This window comes from Neopsephotus bourkii, unplaced genomic scaffold (assembly GCF_033783945.1).
Source record: "Neopsephotus bourkii isolate Nb327-2 ecotype Australia unplaced genomic scaffold, CSIRO-AGI_Nbou_v1 NB_780, whole genome shotgun sequence".
In the NCBI taxonomy this organism is placed as follows: Eukaryota; Metazoa; Chordata; class Aves; order Psittaciformes; family Psittacidae; genus Neopsephotus; species Neopsephotus bourkii.
The window spans coordinates 113,662-137,222 of record NW_026901276.1 but is presented as its reverse complement, the minus strand read 5'-3'; the positions used below and the strand labels follow the sequence as shown (position 1 = coordinate 137,222).

At 40.7% G+C, this 23,561-nt stretch overlaps 1 protein-coding gene across 1 annotated transcript in view; it reads left to right on the top strand.

Annotated features, from left to right (window-relative positions):
* Window positions 1–2,814, top strand: part of GK (glycerol kinase) — a 41,555-nt gene extending 38,741 nt beyond the window's left edge. The window contains exon 20 of the mRNA XM_061355115.1: window positions 1,845–2,814. Coding sequence (XP_061211099.1) covers window positions 1,845–1,873 — 29 coding nt within the window. The 3' untranslated portion in view covers window positions 1,874–2,814. The remainder of the gene's footprint in view (window positions 1–1,844) is intronic.
* The last annotated feature ends 20,747 nt before the right edge of the window (window positions 2,815–23,561 follow it).

Sequence of the window (23,561 nt, the reverse complement as noted above, 5' to 3'; positions counted from 1 at the left end):
TTGGAATGCTGCCCCATTATGAGCTGCAGCACAGGGCCAGTACTTTTTTTGAATTTTTTAAATTATGAGAATTAACTGGCATTCATGGAAGCAGTAGCTGTTAGTCCTAAAGATAAGGGTAGGCAAATGAATAGCAACCCTTAAAATCTCAGAAATGGAACAGGCACACTGCCAAAATGATTTTTGTATGCCACTCAGAGGGATCTTGACAGACTGGAGAAATGGGATGGCGGGAACAACATGAAGTTCAACAAGGGGCAGTGGCAACCCCTGCCCCTGGGGAGGAACAACCCCAGGCACTGGGACATGGTGGGGGCCAACCCGCTGGGAATCAGCTTTGCAGACAAAATCCTGGGAGTCCTGGTGGACACCAAGTTAAACATGAGGCAGCAATTGCTACAAAGGTGGCCAACAGCACCTTAGGCTGCATCAGGCAGAGCATTGCCAGCAGGTCAAGGCAGGTGACCCTCTTTAAAACCAGCCCTGGTGAGGTACATCTGGGGTGCTGGGTCCAGCATGAGAGAGACATAGACCTACAGTAGGCCACAGAGAGTTAAAAGACTGGAGACCTGTCATATGGAAGAAGCTGATTGATCTGGGACTGGTCAGCTTGGAGAGAGCTCAGGTATCAATACCTGATGCAGGCAGTAAGGCAGCCATGAAGCCAGACCCTTCTCAGTGGTGCCCAGTGGCAGGACAAGAGGCAACTGATCCAAATTGACACACAGGAAATCCCATTCAAGCAAGGCATTGTTTTACACTCAGGGTGGTCACAAACAGGAGCAGGTTACTCAGAAAGGTTGTGATTTCTCAAGATACTCATGGCCCTGGTGTCACTGACCCTGCTCCAAGCAGGGGGTTGAATCAGAGGTACCCTCCTGACTTAGCTGGTCTGCAACTAGGTCAGCCACAAAGTGTATCCAGCACAGGCTGAAGGCTTGAGCTACCTAATAATGAAGGGCAGGGAAAAGGCAACACTTGTTTATTTAGACAAAACCAGTCTGATTTGTATGAACCAGTTTTCACCCAGTGTTGTATTTCAGCACTATTCACCTGACATTATTACAACGTTACCCTATGTGTGTATTTGCTTTAGAACTCAGCCCTGTTGTGCAGGCTTATTATCTGACTTGTTATAGTTTTAAGAGATTATCTTTTAAGCAGTTGCAGTGGGAGTTTTAAGTACAGTGACTATTTTTCAGATTGCTAATTGCTTTAGTCTAATACCCTTTTTTTTTCAGAGGGAATTATGACACAAGGTGCTTCAAAACAACCTAGAAGACAAGACAACATGCTTCCAAAGAGACCACAGTTAAACAGTAGTTAGCAAAACCTGAAAAATGGGTTCGTTGAATTTTTGTGAATGGAAAACATTGGCTTGGAAGAAAGTTCTTTCTGTCTTTTGGTGCTTTTTCTTTAAATCCATGGGCTGCTATTCTGGGTGTTTCCTCCTCTGACATTCACTTCTGTTGGAGGGATCTCCCACATCATTGCTCTTCAGTTCTGCAGGGATGAAGCACTCCGAGAACTGAAGATCCAGCAGCTCTAGCTTCCTGATCCTCAGATATACTCCTGGGTCTTGTGCAACTAGAGAAGAGCTTGCGGACAGGACAGCATTGATGTCTGGTTGTCACTGTCTAAACAAGCATTTTCCCTCCCACCTCTAAAGCCATTACAGTTGTCTTCCATTTGTTTTGGCAACGGCATGGGTTAGTCAGCATGCTCAACAGCACCCACATTTCCTATCCTACTTCATGAACAGCTTCAGGAGGTTTGAGTGTATCACTTCAGCTACTTATTTTTTGCTAAGTTTTCTGACACCAGTCCTGTGTGTTGTCTGGCAGGTGAACACATTACTGAAAACCTGCCATAGACCTTACTGTTTGATACAGAGGAACTCAGGATCCGTGAACTGTTTGTCATTGCAATTTTTGAGCACAGAAATCCTTTCTGTATTACTATTCTATGTCTAACAACAGGAGTCAGCTTACAGTTGAGAGGGTACATAACACAGATATTAATGCCCTCCCCTGCATGATGTTTCAGCATCAACATCACTTTATTCTGCAAATACTGCAAATACTAAAGCCAAGTGCTCCCCCATTATGAAGGAAGGTTATTTGAAAAACTGTAAATGGCTTCAGTGTTTATCTGCTTATAACTGGAATCCAAGAAGCCTTCTGTGGGCAACATTTTCTGGAAATGAATGTGCCAGAGCTGCTTGCCAACCTTGATTGATTTTTCAGGAAGAATTGATTCTTCAGATGTACAATTCTGAAGAACTGACTCTTCAGCAGAAGAAATCGCTTTAACAAGAAGAGAAGCTTCTAGAACTCTCACAGGACAGATACTGGAGGCATCAGATATTCTCCAAGTCGTTTGGCTTTGCTTAAGGACAATGTGGAAAAGGGGGGAGAGCGACCTATCTGGAATGTGCAAGAAGCCCGTCTTCATCGTGAAGCAAATATGAGATGATAACTTTAATATTGTTCTCTAAATAATGATTTTTGTGTCTCAGTTAAACTTCAAAACATGTATTACTAAGTCTCTTTAAGGCATTTCCCATCCCCCACCCAGGAAATAGTTTTGTATTACCCACACAAGCTATTCTTATTTAGGTTCTCCTATTCAGTCTTCAACAAGGTGCAAAACACTTCATGTGCAACATGATACCTCTATTCCATGACCCTCTAATACATAAGCCTTAAAGTAAATGAGTTTTACCTTACCTGGGTTTGCATTTCATCTCACTGCTGAATGACTCAGGAGTTGTCAAGGGCTGTCATACCCAGCAAGGGATTTCAGATCGTGCAATCATTTCTTTGGCTGTTACCAGTGCTCTTGTTTGTCTGCTGGTATTACACCAACAAACAGCGTTTACTTAACTTTTAAAAGTTTGGCAAAGCTTGTATTGTATACACCTAAGTAAAATTCATATTAATTTAATTTAACATTTGAATACTGCTCCAAGATTTTGTTTGCTAATCTTGAAATAGGTTGTTTATTCATGACTATGTGAAATACCGAGTCCCAGTTGATGTGCAGATGTGGTAGACTATATGTTGGAATATGCAGGTATGATGTTATTATTTGGTATGTGAAGTAAGTGCTTATAGAATAGTTAGGGTTGGAAATGACCTTAAGATCATCCAGTTCCAACCCTCACCCTTTAGTGTGAGGGACACCGCACACTAAACCATGCTACCCAAGGATTTGTTCAACCTGGCCTTGAACACCACCAGGGATGGATCATTCACAACTTCCCTGGGCAACCCATTCCAGTGGCTCACCACCCTAACAGGAAAAAATTTCTTCCTTATATCCAATCTAAACTTCCCCTGTTTAAGTTTTAACCCATTACCTCTTGTCCTGTCACTACAGCCCCTTATGTAGAGTCCATCCCCAATACCCCTTATGAAATGCAGAAAAAGACATACCAGAACTTTAGCAGTTAAGAGCCCAGTGTAATGCACTAGTAGATCAAAATCATAGAATCATAAAATCATAGAATAGTTTGGGCTGGAAGAGACCTTCAAAGTTCATCTGGTCCAATCAGCCTGCAATGAGCTAGGTTGCCCAGAACCACATCCAGCCTGGCCTTGAATGCCTCCAGGGATGGGGCATCCACCACCTCTCTGAGTAGCCTGTGCCAGGATTTTACCACACTCATAGTAAAGAATTTCTTTTTCACATTCAGCTTGAATCTACTGTTTTAGTTTAAAAACATTACCCCTCATCCTATTGCAACAGGCCCTGCTAAAATGCCTGTTTCCATCTTTCTTATGGGCCCCTTTTAAGTACTTAAAATCCTGCAAGAAGGTCTCCCTGGAGTCTTCTCCAGGCTTAACAACCCCAGCTCTCTCAGCCTTTCCTTACAGGAGAGGTGCTCTATTTCTCTGATCATTGTTGTGGCCAGCCTCTGGATCTAATCCAACAGGTCCCTATATTTCCTGGACTGAGGAATTAATAGGATGTTTGAAGGTCATAACAGTAGGATGATACTATTTTACAGAATATCCTTGAATACCTGAAACTGTTGGAAGATTTTGTAATAGCTTCATTAAAAGAAAAATAAATCAGTTGTTCCCACTTGCTTCTCAAAGTAGCATCCATTGAAGCTATCACAGCAACATCTGGCACAGTATTCTCCAAATGAAAATGTTGAAACCATAATTTAAATACTGATGCAAAACCACAGTCACAGCTGTACTACCTTACAATCAATAGAAGCAAAGATAACATCAGCACATGAGCAGTTCATTTACATGCTGTTGTCACAGTTTTAGCCCAGCCCTACCTAGTACAGCTGTACTGCTAAACTAGTTTGCAGCAAAGTGTAGTACTACATGCATGTGAGGAAAGACAGTGGGCTCTTTCATAATAACATAAAAGACAGGGTGTGTGGTAATTCTTGTTTACAGAAATCCCCCTAAGATGGTTAATTTTACGAGTTTTCACCTAAAAGCCATGAAGTTCTAGTACCAAGGTTACACGCAGACCTAATAGTCCATATCCACAAAGTAGCCATGGAAGTACAATTAGGTGATTTTTTTCTCTCTACAGATATTTAATCTCGGACACTGCCTAGACTTTGACCTGAACTGACATTCCACAGTGAAGAGAACAGATGTAAGATCTGTGCCTCTTTCGATTTTCTTTTATTTAGAATTTAGAGGTTTTGTAGTATGTCAGACATGGGTTCTTTTTATTGTGGTGCTAGAAATTACACTGAGCTACAACCTTTGTACAGGCACCTCCAAGGTACCTCTCTCCTACTCTCCTCTCTGGCCCTGAAAATAACACAAACATTTTATATTCATTCAGAAGGCTGCTAACAGTTGTTGGTTTATCATTTTGGGTTTCCTTACGTACTCCATCACTTTGAGTCTGGGCTTGGTATGAGTAAAATCATTCCTGTTTCAGAAGAGGGACAAGCTGGGGTTTCTCCATCTGTCCCTTCTCTCTGTAGTGGGTTGATGTCTGTCTTAGAGCACCTGTAGTCGTGCATCTAGATGCCAGATAGCATCACACTTCAGAGTTACATTCTTCAGACCGCATACTCCTTATTTAATTTTATAGAGCTAATCCTTCCTTTCGACAGACAGCCAAAGAAATAAGTTAAGTAAGAGTTAATCAGAAGTCTACACATTGGGAAAGATCGACTGAGTCCTCCAGCCCCCTTTGTTCCTCAGACTGATCCTTGCTAACATCCCATATGGCAAAAATTTTCTGAAGAACAAAAAACCAGCTTTGTCACCACTGTCATTTTTCTACCAGAGCAGATGCTAAGGAAACATGGTCCTAACTGTAAACACAAAACTCCTATTTGATCAGCTGAGTAACTAGGCATTGCTGGCCCTACGTGTGAGACTTATTATTTAACCAAGGCATACTTTGTACTCAAAAGCCGTTCGCACAGATATTTATTATGTTATTTATGATGTTCATTTTCAACATGATGAATTTGTTTTGCTTCTTTGACATTTTCATCATTGCTGGTGCCACCTGGGTTAGGGGCTTGAGAAAAGAATTTTAAATGATTATGTAGTTTATAAAAACCTGCAACATGAAAAAGGTTCTAGATGATTATGGTAAGTTCTGCTTTAGGTCTGAAGCTTTTGACTCATTAAGAATTTAAAGCATAAATTGTATTTTCTGAACAAGGGAGCTTTCTTAATCGCATTTTGCCTTTCTAAAAAGCACCATCTGTTTATAATTAAAAAAAGATACACTTATTGACTGCATTAATTTCTCCAGAGATCTAAATTAATTTATAGCCAAAGCTGCCCACCTGGCAGCATGACAAACAGAAGCCCTTTGTTTATTCCAAACAAAGCCGTGTATGGGCAGCAGGTTAAGTCTTACTCTCTTACCCTTGTGCATCCCATACGCAAGCAGATTCTTGTCAGAAATTAAACGCAGACCATCTCTTTGGGTATTAGGATTATATATGTCCTTGTGTAGCTTCCTTTCTGATAGATACCAAAGGAGTTTCTAATCTTACCATCTGTAGGTGGGCAACCAACCACAAAGGACACTTGTGTTCTGTCAGTAACCTGTGACTGAATCAGTCAGGTAAAAAGCTGGCATTCTGGATCCCATTCAGTCATCTCCTTTATTTTCCTTCTCTTTATTCAGCAGCTGTTTTGTTGTGGGCACACTCCATATGTTTAAGTGACTCAAAACTTGTGATAGACCATTGCAGTGTGGGAAATGTCTCCCAGTTATTAGTTACTCTTCTGTATTTCCTTTTTTTTTTTTTTAATCCTAGTAGAGATGAAAAAAAGGCAGGGTTTCTCAACCCTGGTTAGTTATATGTGTAATCATCCTGTTTGCTGTATCTACAGTTGTATGTAAATTTAAGCCTAGCTCTTAACCCATCAAGATCAGTAAGTCTCCGGTGCTTAATCCCATCACCCCATGAGTGTACCTGGAAGTCCCGTGGGAGCACAGAGCCAGCCCTGGGAGGCAAAATCATGTTTCCCCCTATGTAGTAGCATTGCAAGCCACACATGCCAGCCCCACTAACTCCCTCCAGCTGTGAGGCAATAAGAAGGTTCTCACCTTGGCTATTTATTACCTCTTAAGAGAGCTGTGCTCTCCTTGCTCCCCCTAAAACCTTTCAGACCAAAGACAGAGTCCTCATCTGGAATGGCAGCCTAAAGCAGCTCCCACTCAGCCATTCACCTGGTGTCAGCTTTGTACAGGTGATATTTAGAAACCTGCTAAGGTAAAACCAGTTAGAAACCAACTGAACACCAATAAAACCAATTTAAAAATCCAGAGTACTGTGATTGCAAGTGTTTATCAAAATTATCAAGTAAATCATGTAAATGAAGTTGTCCTAAAACACTACAAAAGTTTTAATTAAAATTTATTTCAGTATGTAAAGGGAAACCACCAAGGTTTGTAATTAAATTTGGCAAAAGGATTTAAATGGAAAATACCGGTGCATAAATTGCATTAATTCTGTAACACTACCCAAGATGGATCCTTCTGCTGTTTTTCTGATGGAGTAGGAAGGAGAATAAAAACACCATGCTGAAACCTCATTGGACAAGAGTGGGTATTAGTCACTTCAAACTCTTTCCTGTTTAATAGAATGCATTACTTTAACTTTCAAGGGGAGGAAAGTAATAATCTCAGTGGTGAAAAACAGCTGGATATCATTAACAGCTTGAAAGTGGAGGTGGTGCTTTCATCACTTCCATTCTCCCTTCCCTTCCTCCTCCCTTCTGCATTCTTTTCAGAGGCATAGTTTCATTTTCCCTATTCTCACACAAGTGACTCAAAATTACAGCTTTCTGGCAAAATGAAGGTGGATTTCCTAAGGTTTCTTTCTGTATTTTGTCAAGCAAGCCACTGGTGGGTAAAGTTCAACACATTTTCTTTTTCTTTGGGTTGTTTCCTTCCATTGTCTGAGCCACCTGTGCAAAAGCAGGAGAGTGAGAGAAGCCCTCCTGCATAGTGTGTGCTCAAACCTTCTTTCTCCTGGCTCCTCCACATGTGGAGCTGTAACTTCTATATCAGCAAGAGTTACGTCTTTTATTTCATTCCCTCCCTTTTCCATACACAGTACTTGGCTCCACAGCCATAAACCCCATTCTTCCTTGCAGGCAGCTTTTTCATCCAGACTCAAGAACGGTCAAAAAGCATCCAGGCAATCCAAGGGGATATTTGCACCTGTTATCCCTAATCTTCATCTTCCCTCCTGTGCTTTGTTGCCAGGAGTAAGAAAGGTAGAAAGGGTTTTAATGTGTTTTAGCTTTTCTTTCTACTGTTTTTCTGTGTTTGTCTTTGCAGATAAATGATTTCTGAGAAATAAAGGAAAAAAAGCATTTGCATCTTGCAGTAGCAGCTGTTTGCTGCTTTTCCCAGGAAAGAGATGTACAGTAAAGACAGATTTGTTTTCAGCAGTCCAGTATATGAAGATCAGCTCTTGCAGGATTAGCTCTAGTTAGAGCCGAAGTGTCATTACAGCGGATATGTCTGGACAAGGTCACAAAACCCAAACAGAAGAATTGTCAGCCAGGATCCAGTATTATCTGGATATGACTGTATTCAGTGTCACATTAAAGACTAACTTTGTTGTTATGCCATACTCCCTCACCCAATGCATGTGCTTTTCTCCTGATTACTGCTCGTCCATTCGGCAATATGAGACTCCACTGGTCTTTATTCATGAGTTAAGAAAAGCCCTGGTGGCACTCCTACATGGCCAATAAATGAGTTACCACCAGTAGCCTTTAATTATTTACAGCTACACACAAAGCAGGTTTCAACAATACATCCATGATTCTGAATGGGAGATAAAGCTCTTCCTTAGGAAATTACCCATCCCAGCAGGGTGGGGGTGGGTGCTTTTCACTGCCATCAGTCTCTCTGTTGCTGTTAGCCTTTTAATGGGTAAGAAAAGTCACGAAGGCTCTTTGCTGTCCCAGGGATGGTATATGTATCAAAAGGAGGTAGGTGTATACACTGGGGGGCACGGATGATATACAGGATTTATTCCTTTCCTCCAGGGGACTACAGCTAGTTTTCTGGCCATTGGTTCCTTGGTTTTCCACTTCTTTCCTCCCTAGGGATCACTTTTGCACCTAATGAGATTGCCATTGTTAACTTTAATTATTTTAATACAAATTTCACAGTACCTAGATTTCTGGATTAAAATAATTACTTGCAGGTCTCATTATATATTACATATTACATATTAATTACATACTATACCTTCTATATTAATTATATATTATATATACATAAAAATACACCTTGAAAGCTTCTAGTTTTCACATCTTCTGAAGCTCAAGAAGAAGATAACAATAATTCTATTTTGCAAATTATGCAGTGTTGGAGTTGTTCCACTTGGCAGCATATTTCTGTCCTATAACTGGCCTTCGGAAGACAGCTGTTAGATAGGTCTGCTGGGTCTACTAGGCCTTATCTTCTCCTTGTTTCTATGTACCTTCTATTTTTCTCTGTGATTCAGAGTAGTGTGTGTATGTCAGGATTATTCTGCTTGAAGTTAATTATTTTTCTATTACCTGCTACTGTAAAGTGTTAAAAGAGAAACTTATACTGTAGTAATTCATACAGTCATAATATGTCACATAGCTGGTTTTTATTTTCCTGGATGTCTATTTTTAATTAAATGGTATTTTATGCTCTTTGGGATTTAATCTGTAACATGATGAATAATTATCTTAATTGTAGTCTGATTTTTTTTCTGATGGGGCAGAACAGTGAATAAGGTGGTTCATTATTAGAATGCAAGAAGTTCACAAAATGTGAGTAAAATCAAAACATGTGTAGGTGGATGAATATGTAAAATCCTTGTAATAATTGTACTCTCCGGACTGCATGGTGGGACTTGCATTATTTATACTGTATCACAGATCAATTACACGTTAACTATGTCGACCCATCAGGTCCAGATTAAATTCTGAACCAAAGTGCTTATTTCCTTGCATGATCATTTTGGTTTTAAAATAACCTTCATTCTGTTCCTGATGGAGCTCATAAGCAGTGCTTGTGTAAAGTACCCCAGGGGCAGTTAAAGCCCCAGAACTTCATTGCAGGTAAGACGTAATTTTTGATGAGATCATTGCTGTTTTGAGCTGTGAGTAGTCCCTTCAAATCCGCCAAGTGATGTTTTAGTAGCGCCTCCAGGATAAATATTACATAGGGGGCTGTTGATTGGGTGTCTAAATGTCTTTGGGGGTCTGATCGGGTCTTGTTTGCACATTAATAACATTTTCAAATACTTAAACTTCATCAGAGTGAGCAGGAATAACTAAATGATGTTCAGGGATGTGGGCACATGCCTGCATGTTGACTGGACCATGACTACGTGTAAAGAAATGGTTTACTCCAACAGTTGCCAAGACTATGAACTGGGATCCAGAGAAGACAGGGTGCTTTCTCCTTATTTTCATCAGTAAAAAGCAGGTTGGCAGTGCCCAAGGACATCTTTTTTTGTCCTTCCCGTAATTAAATAATAGACAATTCAGTGCAAATAGTGGGAATAAAAGTGACGTGACTGCCCATGATGGGTCAGTACCTGAAGGGAAGCTGTGTGGAAGACTTGCAGTGTGGCTTGCCTGGTGCAGTGGTCACACCTGGTCTGCTAACCACAGCTGACTGGCAGCACTTCCCACTGCCTGGCATCATTCTCCCAGTCATCCTACAGACTTCCTCAGGCTGAGGAGGGAGCAGGTTGTGGGGCTGTCACTAGTAGGTATGTGCCCTCTTTCACCATTTGCTTCACAAGTGCTGGTGGAGTGGAGCTGAGGACTGCTGGTGGGAGGATGATGATGAGTTGATGGCTATAAAATGAAGAAAAAGCCATCAGTCCCTTGCTCCAGTTGCCCTTTCTGCCTGACAAAACTCTCACAATAGCAGTGCCTGTAGGATTCACTCTCTTCCTCCCCAAGCACAAGCCTCAAACAATTGCTACAAATTCTGCTCATATCAGACAATATTTTGTTCTTGTATTAACTTGAACAGGGAAAATTTTTGACCCCTCTTAGAGCAGCATTTATTTCAATGCTTTCCATGTACTTAGTAAATGCAACAAGGAAAGATTTGTGCTTTGATTTTTAAGAAAATCTGTTTGCCTTTGTACAACAACACTTTCCAGACAATTTGTAAGCCCTTCAACCCACACTAAAATGCTGCATCTTTTCTGTGGAATGAAGCTGGAGTTTAGAGCAAATGCACCAATCTGCTGGTACCTGCTATTGCATCTCAATTTAAAATTGAATTGAGCATATAGTTTGGTGTGATGGTGTATTGGCAAATACGGTACCTCTCATTTGAAACTGGCACAGATCTTTGATACTCTTTCATATAAACCCCCAAATGAACATGCGAAATGCAAGACATAGCCTGTGTTTTGAGTGTTGGGGTTTTTTTTTTCTGCCTAAGCCAATTTCTTTATAAGTATTTAAAGGGTAAAGTACAAAAAACATATATCATAATAAGTCTTTATGAGTTGTGAATACATGGCACCTTGATTTTGCAACTAAACGGAACTATGAATGCATGTTGCCATTTGATAGCTTAAAAGCCTCATAAAAAAACCATGAAGGAATAATATATCACTATTTTATTTATAATTAGAACACGACAAGATGAATAAATATCTGTAAATCAAAAGATGTCTAGTCATTACTTTTGTTGTATTTCTTCCTGTGCTTTTTCCATCTTTCAGTTGGAGGACAGGAAGGGATTTTGCTTTCCACTGATGGTGCATTTCTTCTTTGTATTTTCAGGACAGGCAAATGCAAAAAAGAAAACGCAATACCCAGAACAAAGTGCTGGTTGTCATAGCTCTGTCATAGATCCAGAGAAATGTCTCCTTTCAGAAAAGGTGTTTAACTGTATTTTGATATTATCACCAGCTTTAGCAAGAAAGTATTAGATGTGTGTTTAAGGAATAAGAAGTCAACTTTGAACAATTTACATGCTTGATCCTGCTTCCCAGCTGGCGCAGGAGGCCTGGGCTCCTTGATGAATGAGAGTGACAAATATGCAGATGCAGTCCAGCAGTCATTTTAGGAGAGTAAGTAAAATAGATAGAACAAATTTAAGGAGGGAAAATCTTGGTGTGTATCTCACATCACAGACCCTTTGAAATAGAGTGCAAGAAGCAAAGTGAAATCAGTGAATGTAAGGACAGGATAGCAAAACCAGAGTGAAAATTTTTCAGGAAAGCAAAAAGAAAGTTTGAAAAAGTAATAAATGTTTTATTGCCTTAAATTCTAAAAAGAGTTTTATCAATAATGGGAAAGGTACCAAAAAATTCTATAACTCAGTATTGATTTTATGTTATATTTATCCTTTGAAAGGCACTACCAGGTCATTAGTGAATTAGATAGAAGAACCCTGAAAAGTTAAGGATTTTACCACTCTCAAAAGCTACATATTTGTTACTCAAGGTCACAGCAACTATTTTTGGAGAACCATTAGTTCCACACAGTACGTAATGAAGAAGAGCTCCAGCTGTCAAATGACAAATGTGAAGTTTCTGTTACTGTCTGTGAGGGTGCACACACCATCCCTTATGTTTGAAAATAAGGGTGTGGTTTTTTTATGCCTCTCATTTGTTCATCCACCTTTCATTTATTAAGTTCTGTTATTTTGCCTTTTCAGTTAACCATTACCCAGCACTGCACGATTACCTGATTTTCATTGCAATTTTATGTTAAAACCATGGCCAGGTTGGACGGCGCTTTGAGCAACCTGGTCTAGTGGAAGGTGTCCCTGCCCATGGCACGAGATTAGAACTGGGTGAGGTTTAAGATCCCTTCCAACCCAAACCATTCTGTGATTCTATGATTCTATGATTTAGATCTTGGACTCCTGTATAAATAAACACCGGACTAACCAGAAATGCTGTAAAAGAAAACATGCTGATCACATACCAGCCCAATGGCTAAAATCTACACTTCCCCTGAGGAAACTTAACCTCTGCGCTTGTGTGTGAGCTTTCAGGGCTTGCGCCATTCACCCACTGGTTTCCCATGCAGACCTGCCAGGCAAAACCCTGTTGTAGCAGTTATTTCCATGGCTACCCCTCATGAAACTGGTGGTTCTGCACAAGGTATTGAATCCTGCTGGTTTCCTCCTCCAAATGAGGACGTTCTCGGATGTGTGTTTCATGTTCGCTAACTAATACATACTAAAAGGTCTTCAAGCTACAGCATGGAAAGTATTTTCTTTTGCAGCTATGTCACGGCCCCAGTTTAGGTACTCTGAAGTTTCACAGCTCTGACCATGTTGCCCTACATGGCCCAGTCACTGCTGGAGCGCAGTCAGGATCTTGGGCAGTCTGAGCTAGCATCTGGACTTGGCCTACATTCCCCTTCAGAGGGGCAATGTGGCTTAGCAGAGGGTGATGGACCATGAGGCTGCTTACTTAGCTGGGCAACAGTGTGTCTAAAAGAGGTGGAGTTCATATGCATATGGTTGAAGTTTTCTTCTTTTTTTTTTCCCCTATTTTAAAAACCTTTTTTATTTTACTTTTTACCTTGTAAAATCCATTTACTTAAGTTTCTTTCTTGCTTCAAGGCACAAAAATATTTAACATCATTCATTTAGGTGTTCTGGACAACACAGGTAGTACTGTAATATAATATCAAAACTTCAACTAGGAAATAAGTGTGATAGATGACTAGGCTAGCCTTGGGAAGGACAGGAGTTTAAGTAACTTTATTCCTAATAGTATTATGAATTCAGATATAACAATTTCTGGTGATGTTGAGTTGGGACATACTGTCCTTATTTTATCCAAACCAAAGGACTTGACTGTTGTACAATGCTTATTTGACAAGTTTTCTATATTAGGTTGCCAGCCAGCCTTTTGTTCAATTACACTACAAATCTAAATGCATGGGGTTTTATTCAGAGGAAAAAACAACCCATCTCTATGCCTTCTTCTCTTTCAGTAGGTCATGTTCTCTTCAGCGCCAGGTTTTCATTTCTCTCTCTACTTCATGACTGCACTTTTTCTTAGTTATGCTCTTTTTTTTCCTTTCTTTCTTTTATTGCTTCATGGGGAAAAAGGAATCTTCTTTGAGTATTAAACACACAGCAGGATCAACGAAATTCCCAAATTAAACCTTCTATCTAGTTCTGCTTTACAACTTCGTTTCAGCTTTTCCTTTAATTGCCTACCAAGTTCAGGATAAACTGCGCCAGATAACCCTTTTTCCTCAATAGAGATTAAATGCTTGTGTTGGGAGACCAAAGAAATAAATAATTGTTTCAGGAATGTAGATATAAAGGTTGACATTTCACATCAAATTTACTAGAAATGCTGACTGTATGAACAAGATTAAGAGGAATGTGCTAGGAAGGGCTGTGCAGCATTGCAGTGGGCTAAACCCCTAACATGGCTTGGGGATACCTGATAAGGCACCAGCAAATAGCTCCTCCTGGATCCTGTGAATAAAGCAAGGCTAAACAGGCTACATTAATTCTGTGTGGGGAAATCCAATTTGTACAGTTTCATTTTGTATTAATTTTGAAGGAAGTGATTATTTCTTTTGTTCTCTTCTGGAGATAATGGGTCTTCAGGTAGGGATCTTCAAATGGTTATTTTTTCTGATAGAGAGAAAGGGAAAATAAATGGACTGCTGGGTATTTGCTATCTACTTTGATGATATTCAGCCTTGTTCTAAATGCCCTGTTTACCAGATAAAGTGACCATCATGCTTTGGCACCAAATTTTGCTATTTATTCTCTGTTGTGTCTTGTGTCTAAAATACCTTTCCCAACCAGCCTCAACTATCAAAACAAGATTGACTGTCAAATAGATTGAAAAGGATGCATTGAAATCTGTAGAAGATGCAGACAAAACAATGCTTTTTCTTACTAAAAAGGGAACTGGGAACATGAACACCAAAGAGACTTTTTTTGTTAACTCTTCACTGAGTTTCCATTATTGCAAAGGTGTTTTAAGGTGCAAAAAAGAAGAAATTGCTCCACTGTTAGTGCTGATTTATTTGGTACTTTCCTGTAAGATTAAATTGGCTTCTATAAATAAATAAAACTGTATGTACTGGTCTAATATCTTTGTATTCTATGTTGTAATCTCCTCTAGTACTCTAGTTCAGATACTGTAAGAACGTACATTTAACGAATGCTGGACATCACAGGTGTTGCATTCCCATGAATATTCCTGTAAAGTTAAGAATTATCATCCATCCAAATCAGTATGAGCCAGTTCTCATTAAATGTTTTACTCGTGTTACGTGGATCTACCCTGGTTTGGGCAGTTAATGATAAATGATACCTGAATGATAAATCCAGGTATCTTCAGATGACTTATGAAAACAGTGAAAAAAGAGCAATTTAAAAAGAAGGCCGTCTAAGCTATCCTGGTCACTCTGTTAAGTGCTGCTTCCCAGCAAGGCTTCTGATAGTGGATCATCCCAGCTCCACAAGGTGCGGAGTTTCTCAGTTGCCACCACAGTCACTCGGAAGATGCAAGATGTCTGCACCTCACAGGATCAAACCCTACCATAAAAAGGTAGAGCACTGTTTTCTCTGGGGCCTGATAGAATGGTTGTGTTCTGTGAACTATAAAGTTTCAGTTAAAACCCAGCCAGGTGCCAGCTTTCCTCCATACTAATCCAGGGGCAGCTTCTCAAACATATCAGACAGCCCAGGTTCAAGGATATGCTCTGGAGCTGTTTGTTGGGTGGCACCTTGTGCACTGGTCTTCATTTTTAGGTCTGTTTGGTATTTTTTTGATACAGATCCTGTCGCAGCTATTGTTTCTCTATAAATGGGTGTAGGGATATAGATATACAGGCTATAACATTTGAGGCTCATTTTCATTTTGAAGTCGTGATCCAGACTTCATCGCTTCATAAGGAATTAGAGTGAGATTGCTCTTTATTTTCCAGGATGTTCTCATTTGGTGCAGTAACACAGAGCGCATCCCTGTGACAAACTGGATTGTGGTAGAAGTTTTGGAGAAAGCGAGCTCTTTTCTTCCTTTTCAGCTGGGTTTTGAAACATTCTCCTTACACCTCATCCTGAGATTTTTTACTGAAATCAGTTTTGTGCAAGAAGCTTTCCTTTGGTGTGAAAACTGCCATTGCAGGGTTGATACTGAGGTCATGACTTTCTGTGGGCATAAACTTATGCACCATTGTAACAAAATAATAGTTCAGTTGAGCCTGCTTTACACAGGCTCAGTCCCAGCAATCTCACAGTTGTTTCAATCCCAGTGTGGGGGATAAATTGATCTGAATGGACTGAAGGCAAACATCTTTCCATTGCTCTTATGTATTTTTTTTAAGACTTTCCATTTGCCTACTTTAGTTTCATTAAAACTGGTAAAGACCAGCACTAGGAAGCATTGCTCTTCAGGAAAGTGGTCAAACACTGGAACAGGATTCCTGGAGAGGTGATCAATGCCCCAAGCCTGTCGCTATTTAAGAGGCATTTGGACAATGCCCTTAACAACATACTTTAACTTTTGGTCAGCTTTCAGGTGTCCCAGCAGTTGGAGTAGATGATCTCTGGAGGTCCTTTCCAATGGAAACAGCTCTGATTCCTATTTATTTGAAGTGAGCAGCAGGAGGGCTGAATGGCAAGAGAAGCCTTAACAGGACGCCCCTACTGACAGCCAGGTGGGGTGGGCAGGGAGAGAAAACATGCTGGGATGGGGTGACAGTAGCACATCCCTGCATGGAAGTGATGGCACCACCTTAGGACAAAAGCAAAGTATTCTGGGGTTTGACCAATCTGTGAGTCACAAACTAGTGATAACTACAGCGTTAGAAATGCTGTGGTCAAGCCTAGGCTGACGTCCCACTTTATGGATGATCTAGGATACAAGAGGGAGAGGACAAAGGATATCAACCTCCAGATCCAGAGGGTCAGGAAAAATATTTTTTTACTGAGGAGCAGAAAAGACCTTTACAGCGGAGACACAGGACTGGATTCTAATTTTGTGTGAGAATCCTTTCCACCATTCAGGCAGTGGGGTAGAGCCTTAATGTTGATCTTTAATGCGTATTTTGCCAGCAATATCAAACGCACTGTGTGAATTTTCAGACCCAGCCATGCATCAAAGGCACTGTGGCATGGAACAGCACAATTCCCAACTTCCCATCTGCTGTTTTCAACAGCCTCTTACACCAGATTTGGCCTTCGTTTCAGGGTCAGAGCTCTGCCTCCCAAAAGCCCTTTTTGTGCAGGCTGGCTGGCACAGCTGGGGACGTGGGCTGGAGCTGCCCACTGTCTGCACCGGCTCCTGACGAAGTGGCGGCTGCCTTCTACTTCCTCCCTCGAGCTGTGAAGGGATGAGCTGAGCAGGAGCTGCCAGACAGCAACAGCTCAGCCCCTCTGACCTGTGCTTTGGACAAGGGGCCACTGCTGCGGATGCTGCCCACAGCCCTGCTCCTGCCCTTTGGAAGAACACCCGGGGCTACACAGAGGGCAATGCTGGTGCTGGGGTGCTGGGTTTGGGTGCCCTTCAGCAGCTGAATGACTGGAGCAGTGAGGGGAAAATGCAAGGGAGAGCTGTTGAGGTGGGAGAGGGAGACTTTTTACAAGGGCATGTAGGGACAGGACAAGGGGGAATAGCTTCGAACTGAAAGAGGGATTTACACTAGATATATGGAAGAAATTCTTCACTACGGAAGTGCTGAGGCACTGACACAGGCTGCCCAGAGAAGCTGTGGATGCCCCATCCCTGTCAGTGTTCAAGGCCAGGCTGGACAGGGCTTTGAGCAATCTGGTCTAGTGGAAGGTGTCCCTGCCCATGACAGAGGGGTTGGAACTTCTGTGATTATATGTCGATGCCTGGAAATTTTACAGCCAACATCTCAGTGTCATCCACCCTCATTATCTTCCTGAAATAAAGGTTTTTAAATTTGATTTATTTGGCAGGCACTACCTTCAGGACATTTTGTGTTCAATAAAATTAAGCTTCTTCAGAAATTGCATTTGATGTGTTTTTATTCTTTTTATTTCTACCCCATTGGTTAAACAGTTTTCCTCCAACTGTTGTCTCGCTTATTTAGATTTAGTATGGAGGGGTTTAAGAGATTAATTACAGTACAGCAAGTTATGGAGCTTTAAAATTTACTATACCATTACCCTTAAAAGAAAAATCAACTATGAATAATTATTGAGCATTTGCTTATTTGCCTTATTCAAAAATAAACCTACACAACTTAGTAGATTTAGCCAGACTTCCTAAGCTACAATAACAATTATCTGGCTATAATTCCAATTTTTACTACATCTTTTGGTAGATATCCTATCTTTTCAACACCATAATGCATTTCTTCTTGTTTTAACACATGAATTAAATGCACGCAAGGGCACAGCTCCACTGGGACCAGCTACAAGCTATCAGTAAACTGGGTTACCTGTCATAGTTGCGCATGTACACACACACATATACACCTACCTTACCAAATAACCTGCCTACACGGAAGGTAAACATCAAGTGAAATTACCAATATTTGTGTACCAGATGAAAGTAAAGCCAAATCAGATAAGAGTACCCATCTTGTGGCTCGTATCATGGGTACTCCCTTTGTAGGTAGCTTTCCTTTGCTGAATTCAGTGATTTAACTGCAGTGGAACAACACCCCAGGGAACCCCAAAACTCCACGAATTGGAAGGTGACAAACGATAGCTAAATGTTGTGTTTGAGAAGTTCGTGCATCACAACAACACATTTTGAGATTAATTTGTATTGTTGTTGCTTTCACAGTCTGCCAGGGTGATAAAACCAACAGACGCACAGCAGGGTGTAACTGCTGCCCTATCCACAGAAGTCATGCTCCTGGCTCCTTCTCTTTCCCTTTCTCCTCCTCCTCCTCCTCCTGGAAGACTGGGCCACTGATTCAGTGCTCAGACAATACACTTCTTTGAAGGGAAAGGCTAAAATCTTTCAAAAGGGCTTTGGGATCAACTTGTCAGAAATTCTGTCCTACTGCAATGTGGGAATAAACGTAACCTGACCACCAAGAGGTACATTGTGACAGAACATCTGGGGTTTACCAACAACTTAGCCCATCCAAGCTGGCAGGTAAAACTAAGTCAGTCATGTAGATTTAGTGCTGCTAGTGCATCTTTCTGCAATGTTTAGGAGTAGTGCAGCACATGGGGCCACTTTACCTGTTTTTAAACAACGACTCAAAAAAGAAGGGAAAAAAGCAAGCAATGAGGTTTGCAGTGATGGTGTGACATTTAGAACTTCAGTCGAGGTTGTGTCTCTTCCTACAGTGTATGAGGTGTCTTAATGTGCTGTATACTTTTCATTTCTGATTTTTCAAATGCTGGTAAACCAAACATAATGTAGTACAACAAATTACACCAAGACAGCACAGCCACTCTCTTTCCACTATGAGTGGAGCTTGTCTCCCATATCCAGTCTTATCCACAAGATCATGTAATGCTTATGGTCCAAAAGCATTTTTCCTGCTGGCAGGTGATGGCTCAGTGAGTGTTCAGTAATTCAAGAATTTGTCAATGTAAGAAGAAACCAAACGAATGTAAGTGGAAAAAACTACAGAGCTAAACCCAGAGCGAACCCCAGACTGGTAACACTTGGTTAGGCCTTCCTAATCAAAGGGCAGTAAGAAACTCTGTGGGCTCATACAGCTGTTGCGCATGATCGATATTGCATCTCTCTGATGTTTTCAGGGTGAGGGGAAGATGCCCATATTTCAAATTTCCCCCCCTCACATTTTTGAGTTTTTTTAACAGTTAAGTTAGTGAACCACAGCCACTAAAAGGTTAATCACAATGCCCTGAATACAGAATTTCACGTAAACTACCGTTTTTCTCTTGACATTCCTCACTTTCATCTGACTGTTCTCACCCCTGAAGACTGAATATTATGAATTAAAATAGCAACTGACTGCAGTTTCTCAAATGTTCTGTCACTAAAATCTTAATCTGCTAAAACACGCTTACTAAACCAGATGCACATAAAGGATCCTCATTTCAGTAGGACCCATGCACAGAGTTAGAACTGAGCTCCAAAATATTCCCTTCTGGCTGGGCATGGAAAAAAGGCAAGAGTCAGCTACCAGGCATTACATGGGCACCATGAGATGTCCAGATATCTCTACTGATAATATGCTGCACTTGGGCCAGCACAGCTTCAAAATGGGTACTTCAGGTTGGTTGCCCCAAAATTCAAAGAAAGCAGCAGCTCTGGGAGATGACCAAGATCAGAGGATCTTGTATCCCCAAGAGAGAGGAACCTGTGTCCAAGATGGTGCTGGGATTTCTGACTCCTAATGGATCAGCAGTAGGATCATCTCTTCCCATAAGACACTGGCATGACAGTTTATTAAACATACCTAGATTAAACATGTGTATCTCTGTCACACAGCAGGTCTTCAGTGTCAGACCAGTGACCTGCAGGTGGCTAGTGAGGACTTTGCCTGCAGCTGGTAAAGACAGGTAAAAAAATGTGGCAGCTGAAGAACAGCACAATTTTATAAGGATCTGCATATCTACAGGAGTTAGAAAAACCCAGACAAGACAAAATTCTTCTTTGGGAGACAGAAGGTTAATTCTCTGGATAAGAAACACATCCCTCATTTGTCAGGGCAGAGAATTTCTTTCAAAGCTGTTTCTAACATAGAAAAAAATTTATGTCAGTGAGCTGGAAAAAGAGCAAAGTGGTTATCTTTCCCTTCCAGTTTTAAGGAACAGTTTTGAAAGCTACTGGGAAAGATTTACACACTCTGCATTTATTGCTGTAATAAACTTGCTTTCATTTTTAAAGCCAGGTATCACGAGATGGAAATTTCACACAGTCGGTGTCTTTCATAGCTCATGAAAACAATCGTATTTCCCTCCTTGGTGGATAGATGATTCGTGTCACAATCAGAATACACTTAAATAGCTTAGCCGTATTTAGCATAGCATCCTGCTATTACTCTGTCATCATTGTTATGTTTCTTTCCTGGGGTATCTCGGCAGATCAGAAAGATCAGAAAGACAAGGAGAAGGAAAAATGACTTTTGCTTCCCAGTTCTAGCTATCAAGAACACATAACCTGGATTTGAAATAGTCAACTTCCAACAAGAACAGAATTCCTACTAAGGATTTACTGGAAAAAACAGACACTGTGAAGAATCACAGACGGTAGTTCTTTGCACCTCAGTCCCACTGAGGAGGGGGGAGGAAACCCAAACTTAGGGGCTAACTAGCAACCTAGGAAAGTGGCAGTCAAAACAGCATATTGATACAATTAACCAATTTTCTGCTTTTCTGAAAGATTAAATTTAGCGGGGGAAATCACTTGAAGTTCTACATTACTTGCACTGGGATACAAATTGCATAAACTGCTATTCCAGATGGAATAACATCTCAGAATAATGTTTCAGCAATAAAGGTCATTTTTCATGACAGATCCTGCATGCACACAGCTGTTTGACACTCACAGAGCCATCTTTAACAGTTCATTGTTAATCGGCTTTGATTTTTTTTAACGTCAAAGTCTGCTTCATTTACAAGCGTGTTGCTGGAGAGAAGGCAATGCTCACAAGGTGAACATTTGCACCAAGAACTGCTACAAACCTGAAAGTTATAATTGGTAAAAAAATACTACCAAATAACCTCAGAGAGGGAACCATCAAATACCTGGGGAACCTCGTTGGCCAAAGCAAGATGTCTTTCAACTTGGACTACAGCTGAAAGGCAATCAACTAGCAGAACATGATAGAACGTTTAAAGGGCACATTATATTATGTTCGGTTAAGTTTAATATTACTGCAGTTGCAAATAAAATGGATCTTGTTACCGCTGTCTTTAAAAAATCTGATTGTTGGCTCTTGGCTTTAATACCGTAATACAGGGACTACAAGATGAGAATGTTCTGCATGCAAATCACGTGGCTTTTTATTTAATCAACCATCTGATAACTAAGGCCAACATACATATTTAAAGAATAAACTCGCTTCAAGTATTTCACTTGTACAAAACAAGGTATGCACATTTTGTCTGGCAGTTGCTGTTTTACCAGAGATAACAATGCTTACATCAAGCAGCGCTGGCTTGAGCTTCTTGAAAGGGCTACAGGATCAAGTCAGACTTCCTGCTTCTCAGACTCATTAAAAAGTAGTAGAGCCTGAGGTAAGTTTCAAAATGCTATGTATTTTTTAAGATTTGCTTTATAGATATATAAAGTATTTATCAAGCTCTTTCTGTGTGGTACAACACTGACCTGAGGTATCTGCGCTGTAAAGAAGAGTGTGAACATACACACAGCGCATTACCTACTCACTGGAGCTTTGGAAAATTCAGTTTGAAAGACAATGACAAGTGACAGATCCATATCATACATAATGACCAGTGGGAAAAAAAAGAAAAAAGAATGTCTGTTTGGCTTATGAACAATCATTTGAGATGGGGGGGGGGGGGGGAAACAAGTTAAAATCAGCTACCTGGAGCAGCAGCTAAGCCAGTCCATCAGGCTTCAGTATCTGCAATGATGCAATGTCCAAAGCTTTTCATCACCACAGCTGTTCAGCATGAAGAAAGCAAAGCATGTACAGAGATCCAATCAGGGGAAAGAATTCACAAATTATCATAAGGATATAAGATGTTCCCTCTAAAGCTTTCTCAGACCCTACTTGTATCTGCCTGGAAAGTGTATTTAACTATTTTTCTGCCCCTTGATGGCTAGGTCCACAGAGTACCACACGTGGATGGAGACCCTGGGCAGAGTGACACTAAGCGCTCTCCAGTGCATGGGATAACCTGCAAAAAGACCAATTTACTCTGCCAAAAGCAACTCCAGCTTTGCCAAGTCATTGGAATTAACTGAATAGCCTCAAATTTAAAGAAAAAAAATTCCAAGTGAGAAATAATCCCCAATGCCAGGGATATGGAAGGCCGGTTCAGGACGCATGAGAACAAACCAGCAGGGAACCCTTGAGCACTAAGTGCTAACTATTCATTGAGCTGTGACTTGTGACTTTGATTTAGGGTAGGGAGGCCCAGTGTCACCTACCGGCTGCACGTCCAAGCACGAGACACAGGGACATAGTATATGGCTATTAAATGCTTCCCAAAGATGCCATGCGTCCTGTTTCAGCCAAGCAGCTGTACACCAGCAGTTCTGGCCACACTGCTACTACTCCTGGACTTTGTAACCAGTGCCAGAATTCAGTACCACTTCTACAACATACCGCCAAGCTGCACCAGCCTGGAACCAGAATATCACTTTCAAACCTATGACAACCTCCCTTACCTTCAATTTTTTCCTGAAATATTCTGTATTTTTCCTAACAAGAAAAAACACCTCCACATGCTTAAACTTTTTTCCTAAAGCACTTCCAAAAAGATAAAATTTGTAGTCTAAAATCAAGTAGCACCTGTGTTTCATGTCTTTCATTCAGAGGCTTCCTGTTTCCAAAGTAGTAACAGAACTGTATCTCTCTTTTTGTTTTTAAAAAAGCAAAACTAGCAAGGGAGCCCTCACTAACTTCAGCAAGATCACTATAGCTTTGGAGTAAAGAGCACTTAATTTGTAAGAATATTCAAAATGGAACCTGCAAAATCAGCAAATAGTTGCATTCAAGGGTTTAAGTCTTGCCTAACTAGAAAAAAAATAATCTGCAGAGTGAAGGCTTTATGATTTTTTTTTCTTTAAATCAAAACATCACTGTTCCTAGAGAGAAAATACTTTGTAAAATAGTGGCACTCCTCCAAGATGTTTCTATGGGCCTGGCCTGACTTTTATGTCAAACTAGAACATGTCACAATCAGACCGCCTATCCAACAACATAGCCCCTTCTGTAACAACTTTACAAGGTTTCCACTGAACATCACATAAGGCACTTTGTATACAAACATCTGCATCCAGCTGTTAGGTGAAATCAGTTACCTCAGTCACCTCCTTCCTAAAAGCGTATTTACAGTCACAAAGGGTGCAGTTAAAAAGAATACACAGTACTTACCCAGCACTATAGATCACTGTGACTGATCAGAAGCAGCAGCACTTCATTGCTGAGTACTCACCAGATCATAAGACAAATATCTAACCACCACAGGTTTAAGACAAGGTG